The 26,315-nt window shown below is 36.5% G+C and overlaps 1 protein-coding gene across 3 annotated transcripts in view; it reads right to left on the bottom strand.

The window, feature by feature from the left end:
- SEMA3A (semaphorin 3A) overlaps positions 1-26,315 on the bottom strand; it is a 341,628-nt gene that overhangs the window by 14,441 nt on the left and 300,872 nt on the right. For all 3 annotated transcript variants that reach the window (XM_049814320.1, XM_049814321.1, XM_049814322.1), the window contains exons 8-15: positions 24,546-24,688; positions 23,255-23,369; positions 23,092-23,161; positions 21,871-22,015; positions 15,898-16,117; positions 10,674-10,765; positions 7,632-7,673; positions 1,776-1,933 (exon numbers count right to left, since the gene is read on the bottom strand). In XM_049814320.1, the coding sequence (XP_049670277.1) occupies positions 1,776-1,933; positions 7,632-7,673; positions 10,674-10,765; positions 15,898-16,117; positions 21,871-22,015; positions 23,092-23,161; positions 23,255-23,369; positions 24,546-24,688 (985 nt within the window). The remainder of the gene's footprint in view (positions 1-1,775; positions 1,934-7,631; positions 7,674-10,673; positions 10,766-15,897; positions 16,118-21,870; positions 22,016-23,091; positions 23,162-23,254; positions 23,370-24,545; positions 24,689-26,315) is intronic.

Here is a 26,315-nt window from a genome sequence, read left to right as displayed (position 1 = left end):
AAGGTTTTCCTGTAGCTGTGCAACCCAGTTTAGCCCCAGTAACCCTGCCCCTTAATCCCTGTAAGAAGAGGTCCCGGTCCCTTTACCCCTGATGGCAACAGTGACCCTGGTCTGCTGCTTAGTAAATTGGAGAGACAGATAAGGAAAAGACAAAGACCCCTATTTCTTCCGTCAGTGTAAGCAGATGAACTACAGGATGATATGCTCTATGGGTCTTGAGATGGGCTGGGAGTAGGAATGGGTGCTAATGAAAGCTGAGGAACCATGAGGTTCCGGGATAAAGATTAGGAAGGAGGTAGCAGAGAAGAGTGATTCAGTGATTCCTGACTTTACTGTCTCCTTCGACTCAGAGGCAGTACTCAACCACGCTGACTTCTAACCCTTAAAAATTTCAGACCAAATCAATCTCTTAGGCTCTCCTTGAAAACCTCAATGTTCCATCTCCTCTCTTTCCTCTTCCTCCTACAAAGAAACTGCCGTGCTTCCACCACAAATTCGAAATTAGCCCATGCAGCTGAGAAAATTTGACCAGCTCTTCTTTTGGGATTGGTTCAGTTTCTCCTTTTTAATTCTTTCCTAAAAAATTTCACAAAAAGCCTGTCTCAGATTAACTCTGTTTCCTGGTGCAAAAATAGAACCTGGTGTTCCATAAGCAGTTTTTTTCTTTTGTCATCAGTATTTCTTTAGGATACATTGTAATGCAAACCTTGAAATGTTAACCCCCTCCATCTGAAAAGTCTGACACAAAGGCTACTTCTCACCCTTTACCACATTTCACCTACCGCAACAACCAATCCAAATCTGGAATTTGGAATCCCTCAATCCTCAACTAAGTATTTGTTATTATTTTTAAAATAACGATAAAGGATCCTTATGCATGTAAACCCTTGGACTCCTTGTTTCTTTAAAAGTGTGAGATGTTTGGCATATTCGATTTAATGTGAGCACTTTTTAATCATTTTAGTCAATTTATTACAGCATCTCAACTCTACCCCCATAGCTGTTCTTATTTGCAAGTGATTATCAATTCAGTTATTCCTAATTTCTACTTTAGTAGCTAAGAACTGTTCAATAACTAGCTTATATATCTTAAGAGAAAGAATTTCAGAGATAAAGGCAGGCAAAGAAAATATTATTTTAAATCTTCAGATCAGGCAACTAGGACTTGTACATTTTTTATAAAAATTATATTTTTCACTGGCAGAGTCTGTCTTCCCTTAACCTTTGCATCACAAAACCTTCAGCATCAGTGCAGAGTGAATGTGAAATAGTGATTGTTCTGATCTGGTAGCATTTAGACACACATCAACACATAACAATAATGTTATATATCACTAAACAATAAATTTCCATTCATGTCCAAACAATCTATAAATATTTTCTTTGAATGAGAATTCATGAAAATGCACAATAATTTACTTGGGCAAGTAGTTCTTTTATTTTAATATCAAGCCCCCTTCTCATGTTAAGAGAAAAGACTTTTTTTGAGTTTGCTGTTTATTACTGAATATAAAAGTTATGAATTCATTTCAGAGACAACTCTTTTCTGGATGTTTTCTTACAACAGCTTTTTAAGCCAACCCAAGAAGTAGCAGTGTTCACTTTAAATCAACCAAGACTTCATATTGCTTGTAACTCCCACAATTATGTTTTCTTTGGAAGAGAAAGGGCTCCAGTTAACCATTCCGTGAAAAATCTCCAAAGCCCTCTGGTCATATTGAGACCATCAGTTAAAACAAATAGCAAACCATACAGACATCTGAAACTGTCCCTACCTCTTAGCAGTGGGGAAGTAACGTGAGCAAGATGAACCATCCCAGGCACAGTAAGGGTCTCTTGCAAGGCAACACTCAGCACATGCTTTTCCATACACATCACAGCGGTGTAAAGGAAGCTGTGAAACTCCGGTGGCTGAGCCAATGTAGAGCTGTTGCTGTTATAAAAGTTACAAAACAAAAAAGAATTTTAAAAAATTGTAAATTACCATTTTTTCTAGGAAAGCATAAAAAAAGTTTATATAATAATATATTAGGACCATTACAAATACAATAAAGGATCATGATCCAGATGTACACTAAAGGAATGAGAAGAGAAATGTCCTCAGCATAAAAAAAAAACTTTGATTTTTTTTTTTTATGACACTCTCGGTGGCCTCTCCAAACAGTAAGAAAAATTTAACTACTCTTCCATTTTTTCTTTTGTATTCAGATCCCTGCATTGGGAAAGCGCTATAATCAGTGACAGAACACAATGGAGAATATGCTTTTGAATCTGAAGAAAAATGAAAACAACTTTAATGTAAATTTCCAATATATGACTGATTTGTGTACGTGGGGAGGAAACCTAATATAAATTACGTCAGACTGATGCTAAGACATTTCAGCTTGGAAGTGCTGCCATGCATACACTTCTCTGCACGTTTGATAATTCTGGTTCTTCATACTCTTTTCTATAGGTCACATACTCTAACTGAAATGTATGATTACTTTATTTTGGATTAAAAACATTGTTCAGTGGAAGATGTAGTTCAAATGCAGAGACAAGCCATGAAGTATATCAAAAAACATGCATACAAAACGAACTACAGCTTTGTATGGCATCACAACAGAATATCTTGCCACTCTCAGTTTCCTCTCTGATATCAAATTCATGTGGTCCATTAAAGAAGTTGGTCCCCAGAGGGACGTAAGGAAACTGAACTACTGATCCCACATGAAAGTCCAAACAGAGATATTCCAGGTTAGCACTAATTCACAAAGAAAACAAGTGTGAGTGTAGTAAGTAAATACAGTTCCCTCTGAGATGCAAAACTAGGGGAAACCAAAATGAATAGATAAACAAAAATTAAATGGCATAATCCTTCTGTTTTGGAAACACTGACACTTTGCTATCACAAAGCTTAAACTTTGCTGCCCAGCACCCATAGTGGAGCAATTAATACATTTCTTTTTAAGGTCCCACTCCAAGCAGTCCCACCAAGAAAATAGAAATTTGTATTCATTTTTCATTCTTAGAAATCATGAAGATGGTGCAAAAAATAGGATTTCAAGAAATGTTATCAAAATTCTTCATCTCCTGCACTGCGATGTCCCAGAGGTATCATTTCCAGGGAATTCGGGAATGGAAGATGGCTGGGGTCACCTACATACTAGAAATGATGAGCACTGGATACCAGGAGACAGCAAACCCAAAAATACTCATAAAAGGTGTTGTGTTAACTTCTTTCAGAGACAGGAGCTTGGCAGTTTATACAGACATATTAATTGTAACAGAAACATCCTGTGCATTTATATAAACACCAGTATTTTCTCAAGGAAAATATGACAAGGAAAGCACCCAAAAGAAAATTCACTAGTAAATTGAAAACTAAGCCCTTTCTAAGCAGCTGCTTCCATCTATTATAGTGCCATAGCTGGGCTGTAAACCCACATTCTCTGGGCAAAAATCTGTGACCACACAGAGCTCCACACAAAGCCTTGGCTGTACATACCAGTCCCCAGTTAGTGTTGTATCTTTGAGAAGCAGATGACAGGCAGCAGACATGATAAGCTGATTCTGTCTAACTTAAGTCACTTAATCAAGTACCCAGCTTAGGGGTACGTTCTGCAGTAAAAAGAGCAGCAATTCAATTCTTAGGTGACCTAACCATTTCTCAAGGGATGTCTTTTCTCTTTACTGATTATGGAGGCAGCATAGGTCAAATTAGAGCTTCAGTTAAGTATCTTAAATGTCCAGATGGTATTGATCTGAGTCCTATGTAATTGGGGCATTAATATCTATATAAGCGTGTAGCAAAGTGTGGTGCAACTAATATAAAAATCAACCCAGAGAATGCACATGGGAAAATAAAGAAGAATGGTGCAATGGTTTCCTATGTACCTCTGTAACCAATTTCATTTTGTCAAAAACATCTCCCTGATTTCTAATAAATGTCTTTAGAATTAAAGAATGACCAGAAACACCATAAGGAAAAAAAAAAAAAAAAAAAAAAAGTGAGGCCAAAATAGGGTTACTTAAAGACGCTATTCCTTGTCGATAAGTTCATAAAGTTCAGTTAGTGACCTACGGCACGTGTTTCAGGTGCTACACAGCCTGAAGGCTGCTGCCCTGTTTGCTGCTCTTCTGACCATGGTTTTAGAATCCAGCTGGTGATCATTATTCTGGACACTAATAATATATAAATCCAGGCAGTATGAAATTCAGAAAATAGTAACAGAATGATTTGCATCAATGGTCTGACCTTACTTTGCCATACACAGTCAAACTGCCTTTTGGGCAAAGAGTCTCTCCCAGGAGGTTGTTAATTTAATAAATCAACTGATTATCAGATCAAACCAGAGGGAGGGGAAAAAAAAAAAAAGTTGTCCTCTAAAAATTATTGCAGAAGTATCAGAATTCCAGAAAAGCTGAGGAGACTAATGTTTTAAGCAATCCAGTGGTTTCTGTTTGCCCCAAGGTGCTGCCCAAAATGCAGTCTTTCTCTAGAAGCTGGACAAAGAGATAACTGAGAATTTTCCATTTGCAATTAAAAAGAAAAAAAAAAAAGAGAGAATAAAAAATATAATGCTTAAAAAAAGAACAGAATTTTTAAAGGAACTTTAGGGAGCATCAGATTCAAATCCCATTTAATTTAATTTTATGTCTTAAAAAGTAACTGATGCAGAATAGTTCAGGGGGCTGTTTAACTGACATATCCATTTCGAGCTGGTCCTTTCTATATGCTCACTATGGACAGAAATGGTGATCTCTGAATAAAATCCAGTACTTTGTGAGCAGTACTATAAAAGTAGTCACTAAGGTCTTTCCAAAGGTCTCTGCCTTGCCTTTGATTGAGAATCTTAAGGATAGAAAGAAAAGCTCTTCGCAGCAGTTCACCAGATAAGGAGATGGCCTGTATCAGCCAAGGATCTCCTTATTTTTTCCCCATCTTACCAGAAATCCAATGGATTTTTGAAACAGAGGATCACAAACCTGACCCTGACAAAAAGATGAGAGCTTCCTCCACAAAAAGTCACCTTTGATTGAAAGTCAGGCCTGACTTTCTGGCTTGCTTCCACATTTTTAAATCCAGGGAAAAATTAGAGCCCCACCTGATAGGCTCAGGTCTAAGTGGCAGCCAGGGGCTCCCTGGAAGCCTGGCTCCCCCAGAACTGTAAATTTAGGCAGCTGCAGGGTGTTACAGTGGCTCTAGGATGCTGTCCTCCGAAGGTTTGCCTCTATTGCCAACCATGCGTAAGTTGCTTAGGTGGTAAGGTTACACAAGCCTAGGGCTCTGAACCCAATTAGGAGGAATATGTAGCTTCAGTGAGAAAATAGAAATAAAACTCCTGCGAGTTAAACACAGCAGACTTGAGAAGGGCTGTATCAAGGCTTAGTTTTGCACACAAAGGCTAAATTTCCTTGCTCTAAGTCACTCTCGCTCAAGGGCCAAATTCGTACTCACAGAGAGACATATGGGAGCCTTAAAGTTTTATATAATTTAAAACTTAAGCTAAGTTCTGCTCCTGAAGAATTTGTAGATTTTAGTCTTTCAGAAGAAGAGTCATTTGTAACATACCATATTGGCATGATGGCAAAAGAGGTAGGTTTGAACAACCAGCATAGCAAAACATTCAAAACCAAGAAGAAACTCCCCATGCCATGTTTTTGTAATTGGATGAAATAATTGTTAGGGAAAAAAACCAAAATGAAGTGATTTCTTTAAAGTTATTCAATAGGACATGTTGGTTTTGCTGTTTACATTTCATGTTCCTGCTTTCTACAATGCATGGAATTATCGTGCTGTTTATATGAAAAACGTCCTCCTTATCAGAACACAATGAGTAAAGTGTTTGAGTTATAAAACTACAGTATTTTTAAATCATAAATACAAAATGGAAACATGTTGCCGTATACTTATTTGATACAGAGACACAGTGCCAAAAGCTTGTCACACTGTATCATGATTCTGTCATTTTTAGCCTGAGGCTGGTTGATTTTTCATGAGCTTAACTCTGCCTGAATAACTTGTGTTTTATGCTCTTTTTTAGTTTTAGACAATTTTAGAAGTGTAAATTTGTTTTCAAAAGACTCAGGGAAAATTGTAATCTCTCCTGAATAACTAAAGATGCTTTGAAGAAGAAGTTGTATGAAAATGCATGGTCCATTATCAAATATGACTGGCTGCTTTAAGGGAATGTACTTATAAAAATAATCCAGAGCAGAGCATTTTGGTATGATGTGAACATATATACAACTTGACAGGTTTGTTTTTAAATATCCCAGTATTCAATAGTACTTTTTTTTTGTCCTGCCATTTTTGTTATTTTAGGTGGTAAACTATGTTAAAAGAGTGTCCCCAAACAAAATGTTTTCTGTCAAATACATGAATGTTTTCAGACAACTTTCCTAAATACAGTGAATTCTGAGTTAAATATGCAGCATTTCAAACATAGTATTGGGCACTGCCCATTACAGAATGAATTCAACTTCTGTTTAATAACGTATAGGGTGAGGTAGATGAATTAACTAAATCTTATTTATAACACACACAGTTTTTAGTGCAGCCAGTGTGGAATTAATACCAAATCTCCTCTTTACTGATAATGACATTAACGGAAAAGTTAATAAGTGTGAACAAGTTGCTTTTATTTACTGAATCAGGCTCCAAATCAACACAAATATGAAAAAGAAAGAAAGAAAAAGTTTTATTATGTTAAATTTGACACTAAATTTTATGTCTCAGACATCTGAGACAGGAAATGACAGTGGCTGGGATCCATCTACCTAATTCCAGGCAGAACTGGAAGATAGGCCCCCAATACCCACTTCACTCCCAGACTACAACCCAATGTTCTTTGCATGACTACCTAATTCATCGGCTGCTTCACAAAGAAGCCTAATAATAATCGCCCGTATTGGCTCAGAAATGCAGGAATCACCTTTACCGTAAATCAGACAAAACTACCTCCATCCATCAAGAAGTCCAGTTCATTTTAGTTATGGTCTGGTCTACAACGAAGGCTATAATATATATCTTTTCTTTAAGAAGTTAGTTATTAGTGCACTCAACAGCAAGCAGGAACTATAAATTCTGGAGTCTGGAACCCATATCCTAACCATGTCACTGAACCAGAAAGCCATGGAAAATTTGGACTAAATCAGACCTACCCTCTTTGTTAAAGCTGAATGGTGCACATCCAGGAATGAAAAGGGTATTGGACAGACAGACAGGAGGATGTCTCATTTCCAGTCTTTGGTTCCACTATCCGCATTTTATACTAGACTATTCCTACAGAGACTAGAACTAGCCCCATTAAAGCCAGGGACAAAGTTTGGCTGCTCCTTTTGAACAGTTTCTCTGTCAGGAGAACAGATTCCATAATGTGGATTTTTTTTTTTTTTTTCTAGAGAGCCTCCAGACAGCTGGTAAATTTGTGTTTAGTTTCCACCTTGCCAGTAAGTAACACAAACTAGACTTTTCCTTTCTCCTTTCCATGTCACATTTTCCTGAGAAACTACTGATGTTTATGTAAAGGGATGGGATGCTGCTGCTGTAATTAATATGTCTCTACTGACTGCCAAGTTACTGTCTCTAAAAGACAAAGACCAATAAATATTTAAAAGTGATTTAAAGTTTGTGCACATAGTACCTGTTTTGTGGAAATCTTCATTGCTGAAATAACAGTGGGTTCCTAAGGGGAAAAAAAAAAAAAAAAAAAAGAGTTAAAATATAAAATGAGTTCTATAAACACAAAAATTCTGCTAGAATGTTATTTGCTCAACCTAGAAACCCTGAAATTAAACTAGACGCTCTGTAGTAACGGCGTTTCTTGCTGTCTTTTGCAGTGGAATAGTTTCTAGCTGTAAGTGAATTAGAATGCATGTACATATCTGAGTGCATCTTTGATTGCTATGTTGCTTGTAGATATATCATTTTCCATGATTATTGCAGTTTCATTGTGATTACTTTGTTATTAGTTTCACATCTTTAAATTAATTTCTACACTTAATATTAAAACTGCATTTAAAGAACCTCTCAGGTAATATGAAAATAATAATGGCTGAATCAAAATATGTAGATACTATATATTAAAGGTGATAACACTGAAAGAGGCAATACATTTTAACTGTATCAAGGTGAAAAACCCATTCCTGTGAAATTTTATTCATAAGAACAAGCCTTAATTCCAAGCATAATCTTGTTGACTGTACCATGCTATTCACGTACAAGGAAGTTACTCATATTTGCAGAACACAGAGCTAAAACTGGCAAGAGGTTTTTTGCACCCTGGAATACGCATTATTTAATCAACCAAATGAGTCATTAGGATAGTTATTGTTCTCCTAGCTAAGTCAACTCTTAATTATGCTATCTGTAGCAGACGTCAAACCAATATCTACTGTCTTACATGAGAGACTCTAAGAAATATTGAACAGATTAAGTATGTTCATATCTGACTAAAAAGACTATTACATCTTTTAGGCCCAGCTGCTGGAATGGATTTTAATCCTGAGAGTAAAAGTGCATAATTTGGTTACAAAGTGTGCAAGTCAATTCTGTATGAACTTTATTCCATCTGAAAATCTGCTACTGATCCCATGCATCACACTTTTAGTTATGTATGTACATTAATAAAGTCCTTATTAAGCTTTTATACTTGTGTAGCTTTTCAACTTGTTTATCCTGAAGGAATTTGATATGGGTCACTGGATGTTAAGCATGTGGACTTGCCTTTATAAATGGGTTAATAAACCTTATATTAGAGAGCATCAATTAAGTGTAACATTTGAATGAAAATTGAATTCATTAGTTTGTTTGCTCAGCTGTGCAGAGAAATATTGCACAAATGGGGTTAGAAGAGGCATTTGTTATCAACGTAACAGATATGGAAGACTTTCATTTTTGTGGAATTATAAATGAAAAGCATTGTATTCAGCACATTGCAATTTAAGCATCAAAATATATTGTTCATTATGCACATAGACTCTTTAGTAACTAATAAAAACTTACACTTATACATGTAAAATCTGTTGCAAATTCCCTATTGAAAGATCCGTATCTTATGCATACAAATTCTGCTTATTCCACTGAAGTACGTTAATGCCCTCTTTAAGGCTTAAATACATGCCAAAGGAGATAAATGAGCTTTCAAGTAAATCAGAACCCCAAATCCTTTTGTGTAATGAATAAATACACATGTAAAGTAAAATACCAGATCTGAATTTGCCATTAACCATTCTACTTCTGTAAAGCCTTTCTGAAATAAAACTTTCACTCCATTTATTTTCTTTCTTTCACTTTTATATTTCTCTGATCTCCTTTAACTTGGCACTTCTACTTGATTTAGGGAAGAGACTCATACATTATCAACAATTGCCAAATTACCCTGCATTAATGTAATGACTTTTGCGTGTATAAAAAAGAAAAAAAGCTGGGAGCCACAAATTACTTGTCTCATTTTCTCCTCGTAGTTTCTACTTTATTTTTCTGTTAATAAAAAAAGAAAGAAACCCCCCACATTTCTGCCCTCAACCCCTGCCCTGGATTGCAGAAACAGAGATACCCATTTTTCAGTGGTATCTTGCACTCAAAACAGTGGTTTCTGTGCAAGATTCGTGCCGCTAACGGCAAGATTGCCCATAAGGAAAAAATAAAAATAATATTGAAAGTAATAATAAAAAGATACCCAAGCTCTGTTTAGATATGTTGTATCTGTTCGGAAACCAAAGATAAAGGGATGGCAACTGAGTATGATGAGGACATGGTGGCTGGGCCCCCGTGGCAGGTTTTGAGCAGAGCCCTTGTCAGCACATCTGGAGCGAGACCACACGATGGTGGGGCTCTCCGAGCACGTAAGCATCATCTTCACGCTGTCGGATTAGCCTCGCCCTCCCAGCTGGGTATCAACCCCGTGAAAGCCTGGGGCCTGTGAAATGGTGCCATAAAACGGCACTGACAAAAAGAATAACGTGGGGAATGTAAATGATTTGTTGTTGTGTACAAAACATGAGGCATCCCTGGGTTCTGTCTGGGAAGTGTTTGAAAGGTTTACTTGGCCTCGATTTGCAGGAGTGCCTGCGGGATACTGTAGTTTTTAGGTGGCTCAGATAGGAAAAATGCGAAAGACTGATTTTCACAAAAAAGTACGAAAGATTAGGGGGTGTTCATGGTGTCTCGTGTCAACCCATGAAAATGAGACCCTAAAGACACCTTTCAAAATACAAACACTTTGTTTCTCGGATTATTAGGCATAAGGAATCTGTGCAGATCACTGTTTTTCCTAAAGTATCTTCCTAGTTAAATTATGCTGATAGTCTGGGTAGTGTTAAGAGCTGATGCAACTATAAGATGCATGTATTGCATATCACTGTGGGAGAAAACAGACAGGCATTATTCCCAGACTTTCACAGATATGTATTTAACTACAGCACGTAATAGCTCTAAGATTCAGAGATACTAATTTACTTTCTAAGCCACAAAACAAGACCCCAGAATGCCATTTCTTTTATCATTAACCTCCAGCTAGCACTGAAAGTTCCAAGGTTTATTTTGACTAGTGTCTGGGTCTCCAAATGACAAGCTAATTAGAGGGGTATGCCAGGCTATTCCTTGGCTAGACTGCAAGAAGTTTAGTTTGCAGCTGTCCACAGAGAAATCTACAACCTGACACTTGAAATCTAGCCGCACTTACCCGAAAGACTGTCATTTCTTCCAGCAAGACTTCCTCTAATTCATGCCAAGTCTCCTTAGGAATTGAAACCACTTTAAGAACTGTTCCAATATCTTGGGGGGAAAAAAAAAAAAAAGAAAAAAAAAATTCAGGTGCTTAAGATGCATACTTCAGCTTCAGAGCAGCCAGCATTTCTTGTAGTACGTAATTATTTCACATATAAAGATTGTGAAGTCACCTATCTCTAGGCACTCATTGTTCAAAATACCAACTGCTTTTTAAAATAACCTAGAAAAACATCAAATTTCAGTGGGACATTTCACTGAAGTCTTGCAATTATCAAAATGCAACAAAGAAGATAAAAACTACTATAGTTATTAAAGAATGAAAAGGACTGAAATACTCTTTAAATGACAGTATAAAATGACAGCTGTTTCAGTCAATTTAATTGAGGAAGGAAATGCACTAAATTTACCCAGGCATGTTTTATTGTCCATTTTGAATATGATGTTTGTCATTCTTAAAATGCATGTGAAGATGCTGTCAGAAGGCTCAGTATCAATATAAAAACATCTGGACAAATGTTGTTAGACAGATGAAACCGTTAGTTCTCTTAAGTACATGCGATCTTCCCTGTGTCAAACAAAGTACCTAAGATGTATAAGCCCCTTAAGGCATCTATATTTTGCTGTGTCTTAGATACTGGTCTTCGCTGAGGGGTAAAAAGCAATACAACTTATTTCTTCTGTTTAGAAATAGATGTGTGCCAGCATTTTAATACTATATCCACTTACATTCTTGGAGTTTTGCAATTGGCTTTAACATGAACAAGGCCAATGCTTGAAATTCCAGAGCTACAGCCTTTGGTTTTGTGAATATGGTTGAGACTTACAGCTTCTGCATCTGTGATTTATTTGTTTGTTTCCACGAACAGAATTTACAGGGAACAACAAAAAAGAAAAGAATCATTTCTAGGTTGGTACACATCACTGCAGACTCTCTGAAATGGAAACACTCTGTATGTGACTTTTCTTTTTAACCAGCCAAGTGTAGTGCCCTGTAAATGTATCATAGGAATAACAACCACGTCCCTGAGGACTTTTCATGTTGCACATTCTATAGCAGTAATAGTTTAGGAAAATATAAGGCATTTTAAATGGGTAAAATTCTCAAAGTAACAGAACTATAAAGGTCAACATTCTTGAAACAAGGATTAACCATCAATTACACAAAATTAAAACGTATTTTGTATGTATATATGTTTGTGTGTGTTGGTCGAAACTTCTGATTAAAAACATGACAACTCACTACTTTGATATTGAAAATTTGTATAAACAAATGAAACAAATAGATTACACAGGTTGAAAATGTCTTTATAACGTGACTTAACTTAAAAGCTATTGACTTCATGAGAAAATTCTGATATTTCAACTTCTTTACATGAATTTGTATTAAAATATTCTAAAAATCCTACAATATCCTGTAGAACTGAGATTTTCATTTTTCCATCTGCTCCCCTTTAAGGAGATGCTGGTTTCTAAGTACATATTTTAGAAAGAAGTGATTTATTTTCCACAAAAATATGTACATTATTGTTTTCTTTCATTAGTCACAAATTCACAGATTTTTTTAAAAAAGAAAACACAATTCTTTCTTAAAACAACAAAAACAAAGCAAAGCACAACTTTTTATTTAGGCAGCTACATGTACAAACTAAGCTAGTAAAATATACTAGATAAGTTGTTTTGGAAGTGGTTTTCATTATGGTTACTGCTACTAATTGAATATACTTAATTCAAGAAATATTGAGAACAATACAGAACAAATGCAATATAAACTTTAAAACAAGAAGAAAAAAATCCACATTTCTACAACAGAGTAATTCAGAACAACAGATAATTTAACGTTAGTTACATTTGTAATTTAATGGATGAGTTCATTTCCTTAATTATCCTGATAATTTTATGACTGTGGTTTTGAGGAAAATACATTGTACGGGTAAAAAAAGAGAACTCTGATCTAATAAATACAACAGAATAGCAATGTGTCATGACTGTATTCTGTGCTGTAATATGACCATCCTCTGTCAAATGCCATATTCTAGAAATAAAGGGGGGGGGGGGGGTGTGTGTGATAAAACAGCACAAGAGAAACTGTGGAGCCTGAGTGGGCACTGAGCAGACGTGTGTTCCCCACATAGTGTTTTTTCAAAAAAAGGCCTGACTTTTAAGTGGATCCTGCAACAATTGCAGTCGCTTGATGCTCGAGAAAGCCTCTGAGGTCAAAGATACACAGTGTTAATCACTACGGCGACTTTGGTCAGGCCACAGGTACCAAAGTGGGGCTTTATCTGAGTTCTAGATCAAGTTTTACAGAGTACTGTTTCAAACAATTTCACACAAATGGAATCAGGCTTCTCCTTTAGGATCAATAGGCTCTGCTCAGTGAGATAAGATTACTGTTATTAATTTGCTTTACTGACAGATGTAGGTTGACTGTGCCAAATGATCCCAAACATCAGACACTCAGGATATGCATTAAGTGCATATCTTAAATCCTGTTTTTTTCTGATATAATTTCAAGCATGCCGATATGATTTTATTTCCATTGTGAAACACACTGGTACAATCACAGTGGGAAAGAAACTGCTCGGCTAAAGATTTCACCCACAGGAAAGGAAAATGTGACCACACTGGGTGGCTATTAATTATGTTGTGTTCAATTATCATCAGTTATTCAATGAAAAGGGAAAAAAAAGTATTTCTTCAACATATTGAAGTTCAGCAGCATGTGGGAATAATGTAGATTGCTGCAACTGCAGTGGGAAACTACAGAGAAATGTATCTAATCTGATGGGACAGACCTGCAGAGAAAAATCCAGTCATACCCCAGAGGGCTTAACTCTGGCTTTGTCATAGGTTCAGACCATCAAGTGGGAAACTGGACTGCGACTAGAGTCCCTAATCTGCTCCCTGGTTTGTTCTTTGCTTGGGGAAGATGCAAAATGTGCTGATTGTGTATCTGTTTCTGGTTCCTTTGACTTTGACAGCTGGCTCAGTGCAGCCGTCTGGCAGAAGGCAGGCAGGGCTTCAGTTCTGCCTCTTTTCCTTTACCCCTGCGTGGAAGATGCCCTTTTCTCATTCTGAAACCCACAATAAGGATAATGAGCTCAGAGGAGCAGGGAGCACCTTTTGTGCCCCAGCTCCAAGCACAGGTGGTGTAACGCCTGTTCTTGTCCCATGAGGGTATAACCTCCTGCTGGAAGAAGAACAGTTTCTATGGACAAAAGTAATATTTCGAGAAATAATAACACTCGGCACTTACAAACCTGGGGGTTTGGTGCTGCAATCTCTTTTGGCAAGTGCAACTAATAATCGTTCAGTACTTTTACAGTTCTTGGGTACAACTATCAGCAATGTTGGACGAGATTCAAAGCACTTACCACACACCTGAATATTAGTGGTTTAGGGAATTAAGTGAGTGCCTAAATTCCCAACTCAAAGGTAAGAGCTAGGTATCACTGAGGCTCTTTCAGATGGAGACTTTGCCTGACTGATTTTGATAAGAACCACTATAAGTAATGATAGCGATCTAGAAGCTATAGCTCAGGTTTAAGGAAGTCTTCCAGTACTGTCTGAAAACAGACAGGAACTCCTTCATAACTGTTCATCTTACTCTAATAGAGATTTTGAAGAAAGTACAATGAATCTCTCTCTGGAACTAATTATCCCTCTCCCTTGCAGAAGCCAATGCATCTTTCTTAGACTGAATGCCAAACTTTGGTGAGATAAATGCCACCTCTTGTGCTCAAGATGTAGACATAAATCAGCTCCTTATGTTTGTTCAGCATCATACTCTGGATGCTGAAGGGCTTGTTGCCTCACATCGCAGCCAAGGGGAGCATTGCCATTAATTTTTTTTTCTGGGCTGAATCAGGTCATAGAAGACTTGTTGAAAGGCACAAAACACTGCCAGTTGTAGATGGCATTGAAGTCTCTAATGTGTGATGGAAAATATATGTGTTGTGTAAAATCATATGAAACTACTTTTCAATGTTTTATGCAAGAACATATTGTAGCACTGGTATCTAATAACTCAGTTCACAGCTTTAAAGAGCTGGAACGCTTTCTGCAGAGCTGCATTTCCTGCAGTAAATGTTCTGAATTGCTACGCATGCACTGTGTTTGGTACACAAAGCTTCATCAGCTCTCAGTTTACTCATAATATATTTCAGGCATCAACATGAAAGAGACCTTGAGATTTATTGCTTTGGAAATCTGACCCCAGGTCTAGAGTACCAGAACTTACTTAAAGCAAGTCAAAAATTGCACTGTTATAAGACAGACAGCCAGACAGATATTTTTTGGTCCAAAGCTGAAAAGAAACAGTGGGGTTTTGGTTTGATTTGCTTGGACTTCATGATGCCAATGTCTAATTACTGGCAATTATGTTCGATAGAAGTTTAAAATACTTTTATTCAACATAACTGAAACACCAGTCAGCTAATGGGAAATCTTCAAAGGTGAAGCAGCAGATCCACCAACTGCTAATCAGCATAGTTCTGAAGCCCCTGAACCTAGGCAAATGCATATCAGCTAATTTCTGGCCACTGTTATTTCTTATTATTACCTTTCTGGAAAAGATCTTTTCGGAGTGCATACTTCTACTTTTGATAAAATGCCCAAGCTGTATGATTCTGCAAATGCTTTGGAAAGGATATCAAGTTTCTATTTGAATACCAACTCATCTTAAAACACCTTGTATGTGCCAGATATCTTCATCTTAAGTAAAATGGTGTACTCTTTTGGCTAAAGAGCTGGGCATCTTAAGGCAATACTTGAAATACCTGAAAGGCACACAAGACATTTCCCATACCTGGATACTTGCCTCATTCATATTAATACCTCTTATGCTGTACTTCAAACCCACATTTTAATACTAAATTATAATTAATAAGGCAAGATATTTCTAATAAAATTCCCTAATAACAGTAGTTGAAAAGAGAGTGGTTTGATCTTAATCCAGTTGGCAAAGCTCCTAAAGAATTAAGCTATGCAGGCCACAACCTGAACTTGTAACAGCGAATGTATGTAACAAAGACCTCCCCACACACAGAGTTTTGAGTCTTGCCCCAGATCTACACACTGTTCTGTCAGTGTTCTATTTTTCAGAGTATGAAATTTTATCTGATCTCTGTCTCCGTAATGCCTGGAGGAGCATACAGCGTAGATTCAAGACTTCTCACCTGTGCCAATGAACATCACATCATACTGGCCATCTTCTGCATCTACTCGATCTACTACTATCTGTGTGAACTGGTAATCCACGTCCGTTTTGATCATGATTGGACGGTTGTTGATGGGGAATACTGGGTTGTACATGGCTGGATGGCTTCTTGCAAATGTTATAACTTCATCAGGAAGGTCCTTGGTGGAATCGAAGCCTCCAAATGTTTTGCTGGGACACTGAAAATAAATAAAAAAAAGTTTTACATTTTATTATCGATCACTAGAAACATGTTAGAAATCCATTTCCTTATAATCATCCCAACTACTGCTGTCTATAATGAAATATGATGGGATCTAAGCATTTCATGACAGACAGCAAATGCTAATTCTGTCACTAAGAGTCTCTATTTTTTTTTTTGGATTTAAATCAATATGGTTAACAGAATGTAAATGATCCTCATACATCATTTTTCTTACTACTATTCAGTGCAAAAAGATTTTCAGTAATTTACTGATTAGTATTAGTCTTTAATTGGCAGAAGGAAGAAATCCTGAATTATCTAAAATCACTCAATATGAGACAAGCAATTTCAGTATTTGGTTATGTGTGCAATAGAAAATTAATTAATTATGCCTCCATCTTAGTTTCAAAGTGTTTTTTTTTAGAAGTTGACTGGTAGTCAATTCCTCTCTGAGGAACCAAATCCTTAAATGCTGGGCCAATTCCCTGTTCTACTGACTTTTCAAACTCCTACGTGTCTCAACAAGCCTCTGTCATCCGTGTAGTCCCAATAACAAGGATCCTGTTACACTAAATCAGATCAAATGAGTCATCTCCTAAATGTATCTCTTCTGTCTCCACTGATTCTAAAGAAAGCCTCCTATGAGTGTTGCTGATGATACTGTCCATGTGAACAGTTAGGTGAGGAGAGTCTCGCTAAAGAATTGAAATAACTCCTCGCTGTTGTGTATTGTGCAGTAATAGAAAAGTTGGTGTCTTGGGATTAATCCGGTCCCCATGAAGTAACACAGTAAAGAGTCCCCTTGCTGCTTTATATAGCCATGGGTGGGCCAGACAGTTTTGCCTCTCATCTGTGAAAAGCAGAGGGTTCTGCTTTTCACGTTTTCCTCACATTCTCCCAACGTGAGCACAAAATAGAGGCTGAGAAGGGAAGGAGAGGTAAGGCCATGGGTTCGCTAGCCACAAAAGTATTCCTCCACTTCCACCTGCCACATGTCCCCATGGGGACACTTGGGGACTGCGGCTTATCGCCACCATTTGCCCTCATCTCTTCTATAGAATTGGTAAGTATTACTAGAGGTTACTTCAACATAAGCATTAGTAGTGTGTTAGTAATGTTGAATGGATGAAGAAAATGAGCCAGAATGGCATTAAATCACCAGTCCAAAGATACTTGGCAAAGAACTTGGTGTCCCCCACTTCTAATCTGTTCAAATACCTATTTAAGACATATAAAACTTTGAAACCCACTTGACAATAATTATGTTTGCGGCACTTGAACCTCAAATAGAAATAGCTGGTGTTAAAATGGCCTACATAATTTGCCCTTTATATCCACATAGAGAATATCTTCCAATTAAATTAAAAACCTAGAGGATAACATCTTATTAACCAAGAATCCAGACCTTGCAGGATGCTCAGCAGAAGAAATCAATTGTCTTTGCTATCACCTTGATCCAAATTATTAATAATTCATCAGAAATTAAATAAAAAAATCAATGTTGTCAAAAGCAGTAGTTGTTATACTCAACAAAGGGACACTGCCAGCATGGGCATATAAAGTGTAAATTGTCCCTTTTTGGCATATTTGTTAGTAAGCAAATTCCTACATTCTCTTCCATTACATGGTATGGAAGGGAGGAAAGGAGGGAGGGAGAATATTTGATTAATGCATGTGGAGCAGACTAAGCAGAAAGCAAGTTAGTTATCTACTTTATTGTGTCAACATTTTTCAGCCTTTCTATTATTACATGTTCTTGCTTTCTTCTACAGAAATATTACAAAGAGAAAATCAGATAGGCTTTTTATAATCATTGGCCAAACCATTGTCTGTCTCAAAAATTGTGTTTAAAATGCTACGCTTCAATTTTAAGTTTGCTTTACATCTCGATTAATATTCTAACTACAGTTCAATACTAATTACTCAGATTAATTAGATAATGATTAAGTAGATAATATATGTAAAGTGCTTTAAGTATAAAAATCACTACACAAGAACTAAGTATTGTTAATTGCAGCTGGGCAAACACTGAAAAAAACAGTAAATGAATATTCATTTCAATGTTAAGTAAATGAATTTCAGCTGTGTTTCAATTGCTTGAATATTTACTTTCTAGCTTATTTTCTAACAAAGGATTTACTTGAGCAATGTTGACCAAGATATATTTTATGCAGAAAAACCATAAAACTAGCATTAGTGCCATAATTCTGTGTGTTTAACTGAGACTCCCAATTCTGAGAGCAAGATTACTCCTTGGATCCCCTGCTTTTCTGGGAATAAAAAACCGACAGTGCATTACTTGGACTAGGCTGTGGCTCACATTCATCCCACCCCACTTTAGGAAACTGACTGAGATGAAATCAAACTCTCATTGCTGTAACTCCCTCCGTTTTCAATGGAGTGAAATGGGAACCATCAGTAGGTGACATTTAGCCCATCCATAGTTCAAATTGCTTTCAGAGGAATCTCAACTCATAAAGTAAGGAATAGAATAGAATAGAATAGAATAGAATAGAATAGAATACAATAGTTGTCCTGAGGAGGAAAGTCCTGTCATGTTTACTTATGTTATGGCCACAAAACCGGGATATACAAAGACATTATCCTTGATGCTAATGACAGGACTGATTTTGATATTAGTGGGTCTAGGTCAAGCTAACTGGCAAGGCACTTCATCGGAACTCATGCTTATATACCTAATCAATCCCACTCATAGTAAGGAAATAGAAAGTTTTCAGGTGCCAAAAGATAGGCATGAATACAAATATCCTGAAAAAGTTTGTAGAAATAAGCTTGATCTTGGATTCAAGCAGAGTCAAAGAACTCTTGCATTTAACATCCACTCCCAGTTGTTGGTCCCCAGTATGCTATGTCAGGGGTTTTGATCAGTTAGGAGGAGGTAAATAGGCTCTCCCCTAACTGGCCTATTTGGGAATCCAACACAATAAATCAACAGCTACATTTTAGTAGGAATAAAAAGTGCTTTGCTCATAACTGAAGATAGACTCTTGGTACCATGAAGTGGAGAAAACTTGAGCTCTGCAGCTGAATTCACAGAAAGTCAGATATGAATTCAGGATGAGGTACCTCATTCAAGATGAGGTATATAAAAAAATCCTCCCTCCTCTCCCAAATATTGTTAAAAGATTAAAAAAAAATAATAATCTATAGGTCTTAAAGGAAAAATCCTGGCAAATTCTTTGTTAAATGGGAAGCTGATGTGGAATTGTTTGTAAAGTTTTCTGACTTTTCAAAAGAACCATTAACTTTCCTTTTTTCTTTACTTGTACTGGGCAAGCCACCAGATGCTGAAAAGTTTACTGGCACCTCACGTATTAAATTCCTCAGATAATTCAGCACTGTTTAACTGCAGTGAGATGTGGAACTGAATCACTGTAAGAAGTTCAGGTTTTGTTTCTCTTTTCCCTTTCCCCATTTCTCGGAAAAGGAAGCCACAAGTCTGACATCCAAAGGAACTTCAAAAACCTTTCTTCTTTATTCTCAACAGGTCTTCAAAGCCATTGAAAATACATCCAATTTCATCACTTTAGAAACAAAAAGCTTTTTTTCAGCCAGAAATAGCTCTCATTTTAAAATTCAGTTTTACAATAGAATGATTTTAGCAACTATGAGGGGAAAAAATATCTTTTTCAAAGTGCTAGACACCAGGATTAGAGTCACTGGCAGTGCACTAGGAGAAACTGATGGCCTCAGCCACTCTTTAATTAACATCATTTACAGTGGCATGGCCTCTTGCACTATACGATGAGACTGCAGGGCTATGTAGAATTGCATAATTTGGGATCACATTTGCCCTTAGGCAAGAAAAATGTTTACAATGAAACCTGAACATCTTCGCACTTTCTTTGTGCATCTTAGTGTGTTATAGTGACATTGTAAGGGTAAAATCCATTCTGAGGCAGTAGCCAGAAATAAAAAAAAAAAAGTAAATTAACTGTATTTCCCTACTTTGGCAAAAGATCTGGTGGCTTAGGTCACTTAGTCACTTAGGGGTGGATTCAGGTCCCTGCTTTTCTGCTTGTCCTTGGGACTTTGATCAAGTTATTCTTCTCCCATATGGATCTCAGTTCAAGACCCTCAGACAAGTCTTAGAATAACCCACAGGCTCTGAGGCAGGCAGAACTGTGTTGCCAGTCTCTAGGGCACATATTTGACTTGTGCATTCAGAATCTCAATAGCGCTGCATCTGATCTCTGCTGAGGAATGAATGTAACAGAGCCACTGTGCAGCAGCCAGTTCTTTATCTCAGTCTATTCTGTGATAGAAACATGTAACATTCTTCTTTGTCCGTAGTTTTAAATAATATCTATTGTTTGTTTTTGTTTAGAAAGGTTAATAAATTCTGGAATCAAAGAGGAATATAAACAAACAGAATAATGAACATTAACTTATGAAGTCTGTCAGACTGAAAAGAAGATGACATTAGTTATACGAGAAATACCAAAAATATCTACTCATACACATTTTCCACAGGGATGTAAAACAATACAACTTCAGAAAAAAGCCTCTGACATACCAGTATTAACTATCGTAATTAAAAAAAAAAAAAAGTTCAGCATCAAATGAGAAATAAAACCTCTCCTATGCTGCAAAACTTGTATTTTAACTTCTGGAGAAAATCAGGAATCCTTTTAGCAGTCGTAGTGAGGGAGCAAGGAGCGCTGAGGAATCTGGCTGTCAGGGAGCCACTGTTTTCTTTTACTTAGGAAGTCATTTTCATTAGACTGAGCTTATATATTGTCTAACTGTTGGAGATCAGTTGAAAGATCAGGTTTGACAGAACAATTTCAAAACATACCAGGCAAAAGTAGAAAAACTGATGATGTAAAAGAAAGGATCAAAGTTATTCCTGGTTTGGTCTTTGCCTTATATTTAAGGAGACTTTTGAAAGAATATTATAGATATATATTATTTACATTTATATTTATATGCTTATATGTATACATGTGTACACATATATTTAATCTTCAGCAATGATATTTTAGAACTTAAATGGGCCAAGCTGCTTTATACTAGCTACGGAGCTACTCCAAGGTATACAATTAATGTTTTTTTCAAAGATGTCCCATCTTCTTAGCCTACTGGTAATTTCAGTTAAATATTTCTAGAATGTGATGACATCAGTTGGGAGTCGTAAATATGGAGGTCTTATATACACTGTATTTTAGACATTCATAAACTAGAAACAGAGAAACTCGTAGAAGCACAGATTTTTAAAAATGCCAGTGGAAGTCAGAAATTATTATAGTCACTCTGTCATCCATTGCAGAAATATCTGTCCTACTATACTAGATTTAATGTTGAGAACAATTGGAAGTTTCTTAACAGGCAGGCAGATGCTCTGTTTTCTGTCCATTCTCACAAAGAATGGCTCAGCCAATATTTGGAACAAAGACAAATTCCAAGGAAAGGATAATGCAGAGTAATTTATTAAACATTTGACTTTCAGTAAAGTTCTCCAGCCACTGCTCAAACTTCTGCCGAAGTTGTTAATATGAATGCCAAAATTAAAATCCAAATGAAGTTGCTATTGCAGTTTCATTCTTTACAAGAAAATTAGTACTTTTGGGATTTGGAGGAATTGTTAGCTTTCCCTTCTGCCACCCTATCCATTTCATTATCTTTTTCAGTTTCTTTCCCGGATGTCAGCTCAAAGACCATGTAATGTGTGAAAATATTTTCCACAGGTTTCCTTTTTTAGATTACTGCGTTTCTTAGGGTACTTACAGTTCCTGGCCGTGGATATGGCACTCGCCCTTGGTAGGGAACCCACTGGTAGTTTGGGCCATCTCGGTGGGCATAGGGACCAAGAAATACCCTCCTCACATCAGTCATGCTGTACGTACACACTGCTGACCCCTTGAAGATATTACTAAAAATGAGGGGAGAAGAAATCAAATAAGATTCTTTAAATTATCAGTTGGTTTAATCAAGTGGAAGAGCTATGGGAATAGCAGCTTGGTGCTTCCTAATTTATTGCATGTGCTGATTATCAAAACTCTGACTTGCTCTCAGAGCAATCCTAACTCACCTCCTGTGAAAGTTCAGCAGAACTGATACGATCTCTTAGACATTTTCCTAAGCAGATGGCTGCTATTCCACTATTTCAAACATATTGTCCCCAGAAGGCCAAAGCCCCGATTTGAGTAAACTTCAACAGGGCTGTCCCTAGAGGACTATTCCATTCTTTCCTACACTTCACATCTTTCTATTTTTTTTAGCAGTCTCTTCCATCTTTTGGGCAGCACCCACGCAAATTTCAGTGTTGTTTCTTACCTTGAGATTTCTTACAGAAGACAATAAGCACTTGTAAATCTCCCTCTTCCATGCCTGGTTATCACTAGAAACATTCTTTCTGTTTAGAAACTAAAACTTTTGACCTTCACAGATAAATGTGGCAATGCAACCAGTACTGCAAACCTTCCTCAGGCCAAAGCTACAAGTATAATTCTGTTCTTGGTGAAAGCACAATGAAACCAAAACATTCAAGTCACAGTTCGATGTGATTTAATAACAGAACTTTTTGAAAGATCATTAAACTTTCCAGATTTCAGCAATATTTTTTACTAATATCTCCTTGAGTAGCCAATTTCTTACACCACAGATTTTCTGTTTTACCCTGCCCTCAAACAAGCATATTTGTGCTTGTGTTATTTTTCCAGGTCTGTGTGGAAAGGGCTACAAATTTTGATCCCCACTATAAAAAGCCAATTCAACAGCCAGAACAGCCTGAGAAACTGATAGTCTTTGTGATTACTAGCTTCAGAGTGATGATGTACATTGCTCATAAGAAAAGAAACCTAATTCATTACTTCTTACTGCCACTGACTTCTCAAGTTCAAAGGTTAAAAAAAATTTGTGTTTCTTAAAAACATTTTTAACAAAGAGACCTTTTTAAAACAAGCAGCCATCCAAGTTTCCATGCAAGTAAAATGATACGTTCTATACCTGGAAGTTGTAAACACTCCATAGACTATTGGATTTTTAGGGTCTTTTGAGTTCATTAGGAACACATCCTCTGTAAAATAACAAGAGATGGAAAAGAAAGCTAAGTTAAATTCATATGGATAATACCCAAATCTTTGTATTCAAAGCCGTTTTTGCCACTTACGTAGTTCATCAAAGTGTGTATCAATGCCATTGGGTCCTGGCACAGAACAAATCAGACGTGCTTTGAGGAAAGTTGTCCATTTGTTAACGAGGCTCCTGTGTCCACCAAAGTCATTCTAATAACAAAAGTATTTTGCATTAATATCTAGTAACAGTCTTTGTTTGAAGTATCAACAGAGTGCAGAGAAAATACAGCAAATAACCACAAGATACTACTTACAGAAAACAGAGAAAAGAATTCACCTTCTACATACAAAAGCATGATTATGTTGTCAAAGACATTAATTCTGAATTGCTTTTATTTTACATTGCATTGCAATGTATTTCATAGTAGTACATCATTTAAAAAACAAGTCCCCCCAAACATCTTTATATATTGTAATACATATATAAAACTGGAGAAAGAGAGACAGGCAGAATATTTGGCTCCAGAGGTCCCAGGCTGCCATGTCCTGGTAAAGCTGAAGGGGTTTATTATTCTTAACTGGGTAGCAACAAAGTAGAAATGTAAGTTGCCAGTGAACATAGTAGATAAAAATGCCAGAACAGTGGGATGAGTTGTATGGCTGCAAAACTTATGAATAAAGTACACCACGGACTCCAAACTTATGGGGTAATTGGTTTTCAAGCAGCTACCTCTGGATTTGAGGAGATAAATTGAAATTGTGCTTATGGATTAACATGAATTTTTACTGTAAACATCATAGTTGCCAAAGCTACAACATTTACTACTATAATTTCATTTGTAGAAATATTTTTAAAAGTCTGTCAGAAAAATATTTGGATGTTTATCATTGTGGATGAATGATTCAATCTGCAGTCATTAAAGGTCTTCTGAATGGTTGCCTGTTTCTACAGCTAAGCTTAAACAACTGTTTCTTTAAATCTTCCTTTACCTCTGTTTTAAAGATTTTTCACTAATGTGGGAATGAAAAGGTATTAACATTCCTTTAAAAAGTAAATTCTTCAAATGTTTTTGGCCTACCTGGAAGTATCACATTTCCTATAAAAGATTCTCTCTTTTGCAGACATGGTCTAAGCCTCAGAAGTTACCCATGACTTTTTAAACAAAACGTCGTAGTTTGTGTCATCTTCCCCAAACAGAGAAGAACTGAATAGTATACTTTTGGGTGTTATCCCCTAACTATTTTTCACTTGGGATGATCTCTGCTTTAGTACAGTGCCAGTGTTAATACTGAATAGTTTACAGGCAAGAAAATGCAGGTTCTAAAACCACTTGCACAGCGTCCTGCAAGTGTACTCAATCTCACATGAAGAAGTCATCATTTTACCTTGCAGATCTGCCCTATTCTGGCATGAGTGGCTTTTCCAGTGTGCTCTCCATCAATTGCATTTTCACGGAAGAAGAAATAGATTTTGTCATCTTCTGGATTGTCACTCTCTGGTATCAGGTGAGCACTAATAAATCTAGGATCTGAGAAGACAAAACCGTTGTGCGTGTTACTACTCCATGAATTGATTCACTTGCCTTCCTTGTATAAATGAATTGTGATTTTGCTTCCCAAGAATCAATCTTTGCATCAAATGGCAAATATATCTATGTTAGGTACATCACCACCCATTAACATGTGGCAGGTATTTACATTCCTCTTATCTTTAATAAATAGAGGTGTTTACTACAGATACTTAATGAACAGATCTTAACATGATTACTGGAGCAATTAAACATTCATGAAATCTCTTTACAAATGGTTTTATAACATTACAGCATGGCTTCCTAATTCCACATATTTACTACTGACATTTTTCTTGTTTCTTTGGATGTTTTGACTTTGGTCAGTAATCTTTTTGTATGTGTTGCACATAAAATGAGAGAATTATTGAGATAAAAGTAAAATTCCTAACTTTAGCAACAATGAAGAATATATAAAGAAAGTTTTTTACATCTACAAAAGCATTAAAGTGTTACTGTCAGAAAAATTGAGTAAAAAAATACAGTTTTGATTGATATTGTCTACTTCCACACTATGATACCTTAAACCCCAACATTTTTGTCTCATTTTCAGAAGAGAAATGCATTTGTGAATTTCTGCTAAAGTTATTGAAATACCTCGTCTTGTCATTTTTTAAAAGATTTTTTTTTTTTTCATAGAAAACCTTTATTTCTAGGACAAATAGAGTGACAACATTATTTGTCGATAAAGAAGACACATCAACCAATGAAAACGCATAAAATGCAGACATGTTGTTTGGTTATGTAAAAAATGGTGGAAAGAAGTTTTGGGAGAGAATGTTATAGAAATCATAACAGTAAATTCATACCAGTGGTGAATCTGGCTCATCTCTGTATTTTACAGAGATACTTCAGCTGGTATCTTTCACTATATTTGGAAAAAGAAGGCATATCCAACCGTTTTACCAATCTGTCTTATAACCAGTTTACATCCTGCTGGGATAATTAACTGTGAACTATATTTAACTGCTCAGAGTCTTGTTCCGATGTGAAATTATAAGCTATTTTAGTGTCATGCATTAACATCTTTTCAGTGTATGTTTATTGCTATATAGTCATGGAAATAATGAACTGTACTTTGTTTTGCCATTTTGCACTAGCTGTCCTGTGAAACCCGTTGCCTTATTAAGGATGGCAGTGTTTGTAAGCAACATATTTTGATATATCTATATATATCTGCATGTATGTGTTTGGATGTTTCTATTATATGAGTACATACTGCATAATTTTGTGAAAGTGTATATATATTCTCATGTACTCTGTGTGTGTGTGTGTATATATATATACACAGTACACAAGAATTACCATACTGGCTTAGACCAAGGTTTACTTAGATCAATATACAGATTCCAACATTGTCCAGAATTATCTGGGACAAAGAAAGAGTATGGTAAGTACAAATAATACTGTCCCAGAACAATCTCCCTTCCTCCAACTATTTTCAGGAGGCTGATTCCCTGAGCTTGGTTGCCTTCTACGTGCTTAGTAACTCTCAATAGACTGTTCACCCAGTTATCTGTCTAGACTCTTCTTGAACCCATGCAAATTTCCAGCATTCGTATTGTCCTTTCGGAATTTGTTCCTCACG

This window comes from Accipiter gentilis, chromosome 11, assembly GCF_929443795.1.
Source record: "Accipiter gentilis chromosome 11, bAccGen1.1, whole genome shotgun sequence".
Classification (NCBI taxonomy): domain Eukaryota; kingdom Metazoa; phylum Chordata; class Aves; order Accipitriformes; family Accipitridae; genus Astur; species Astur gentilis.
The sequence above is the reverse complement of the archived record's forward strand: the minus strand, read 5'-3'. Positions and strand labels throughout refer to the sequence as shown.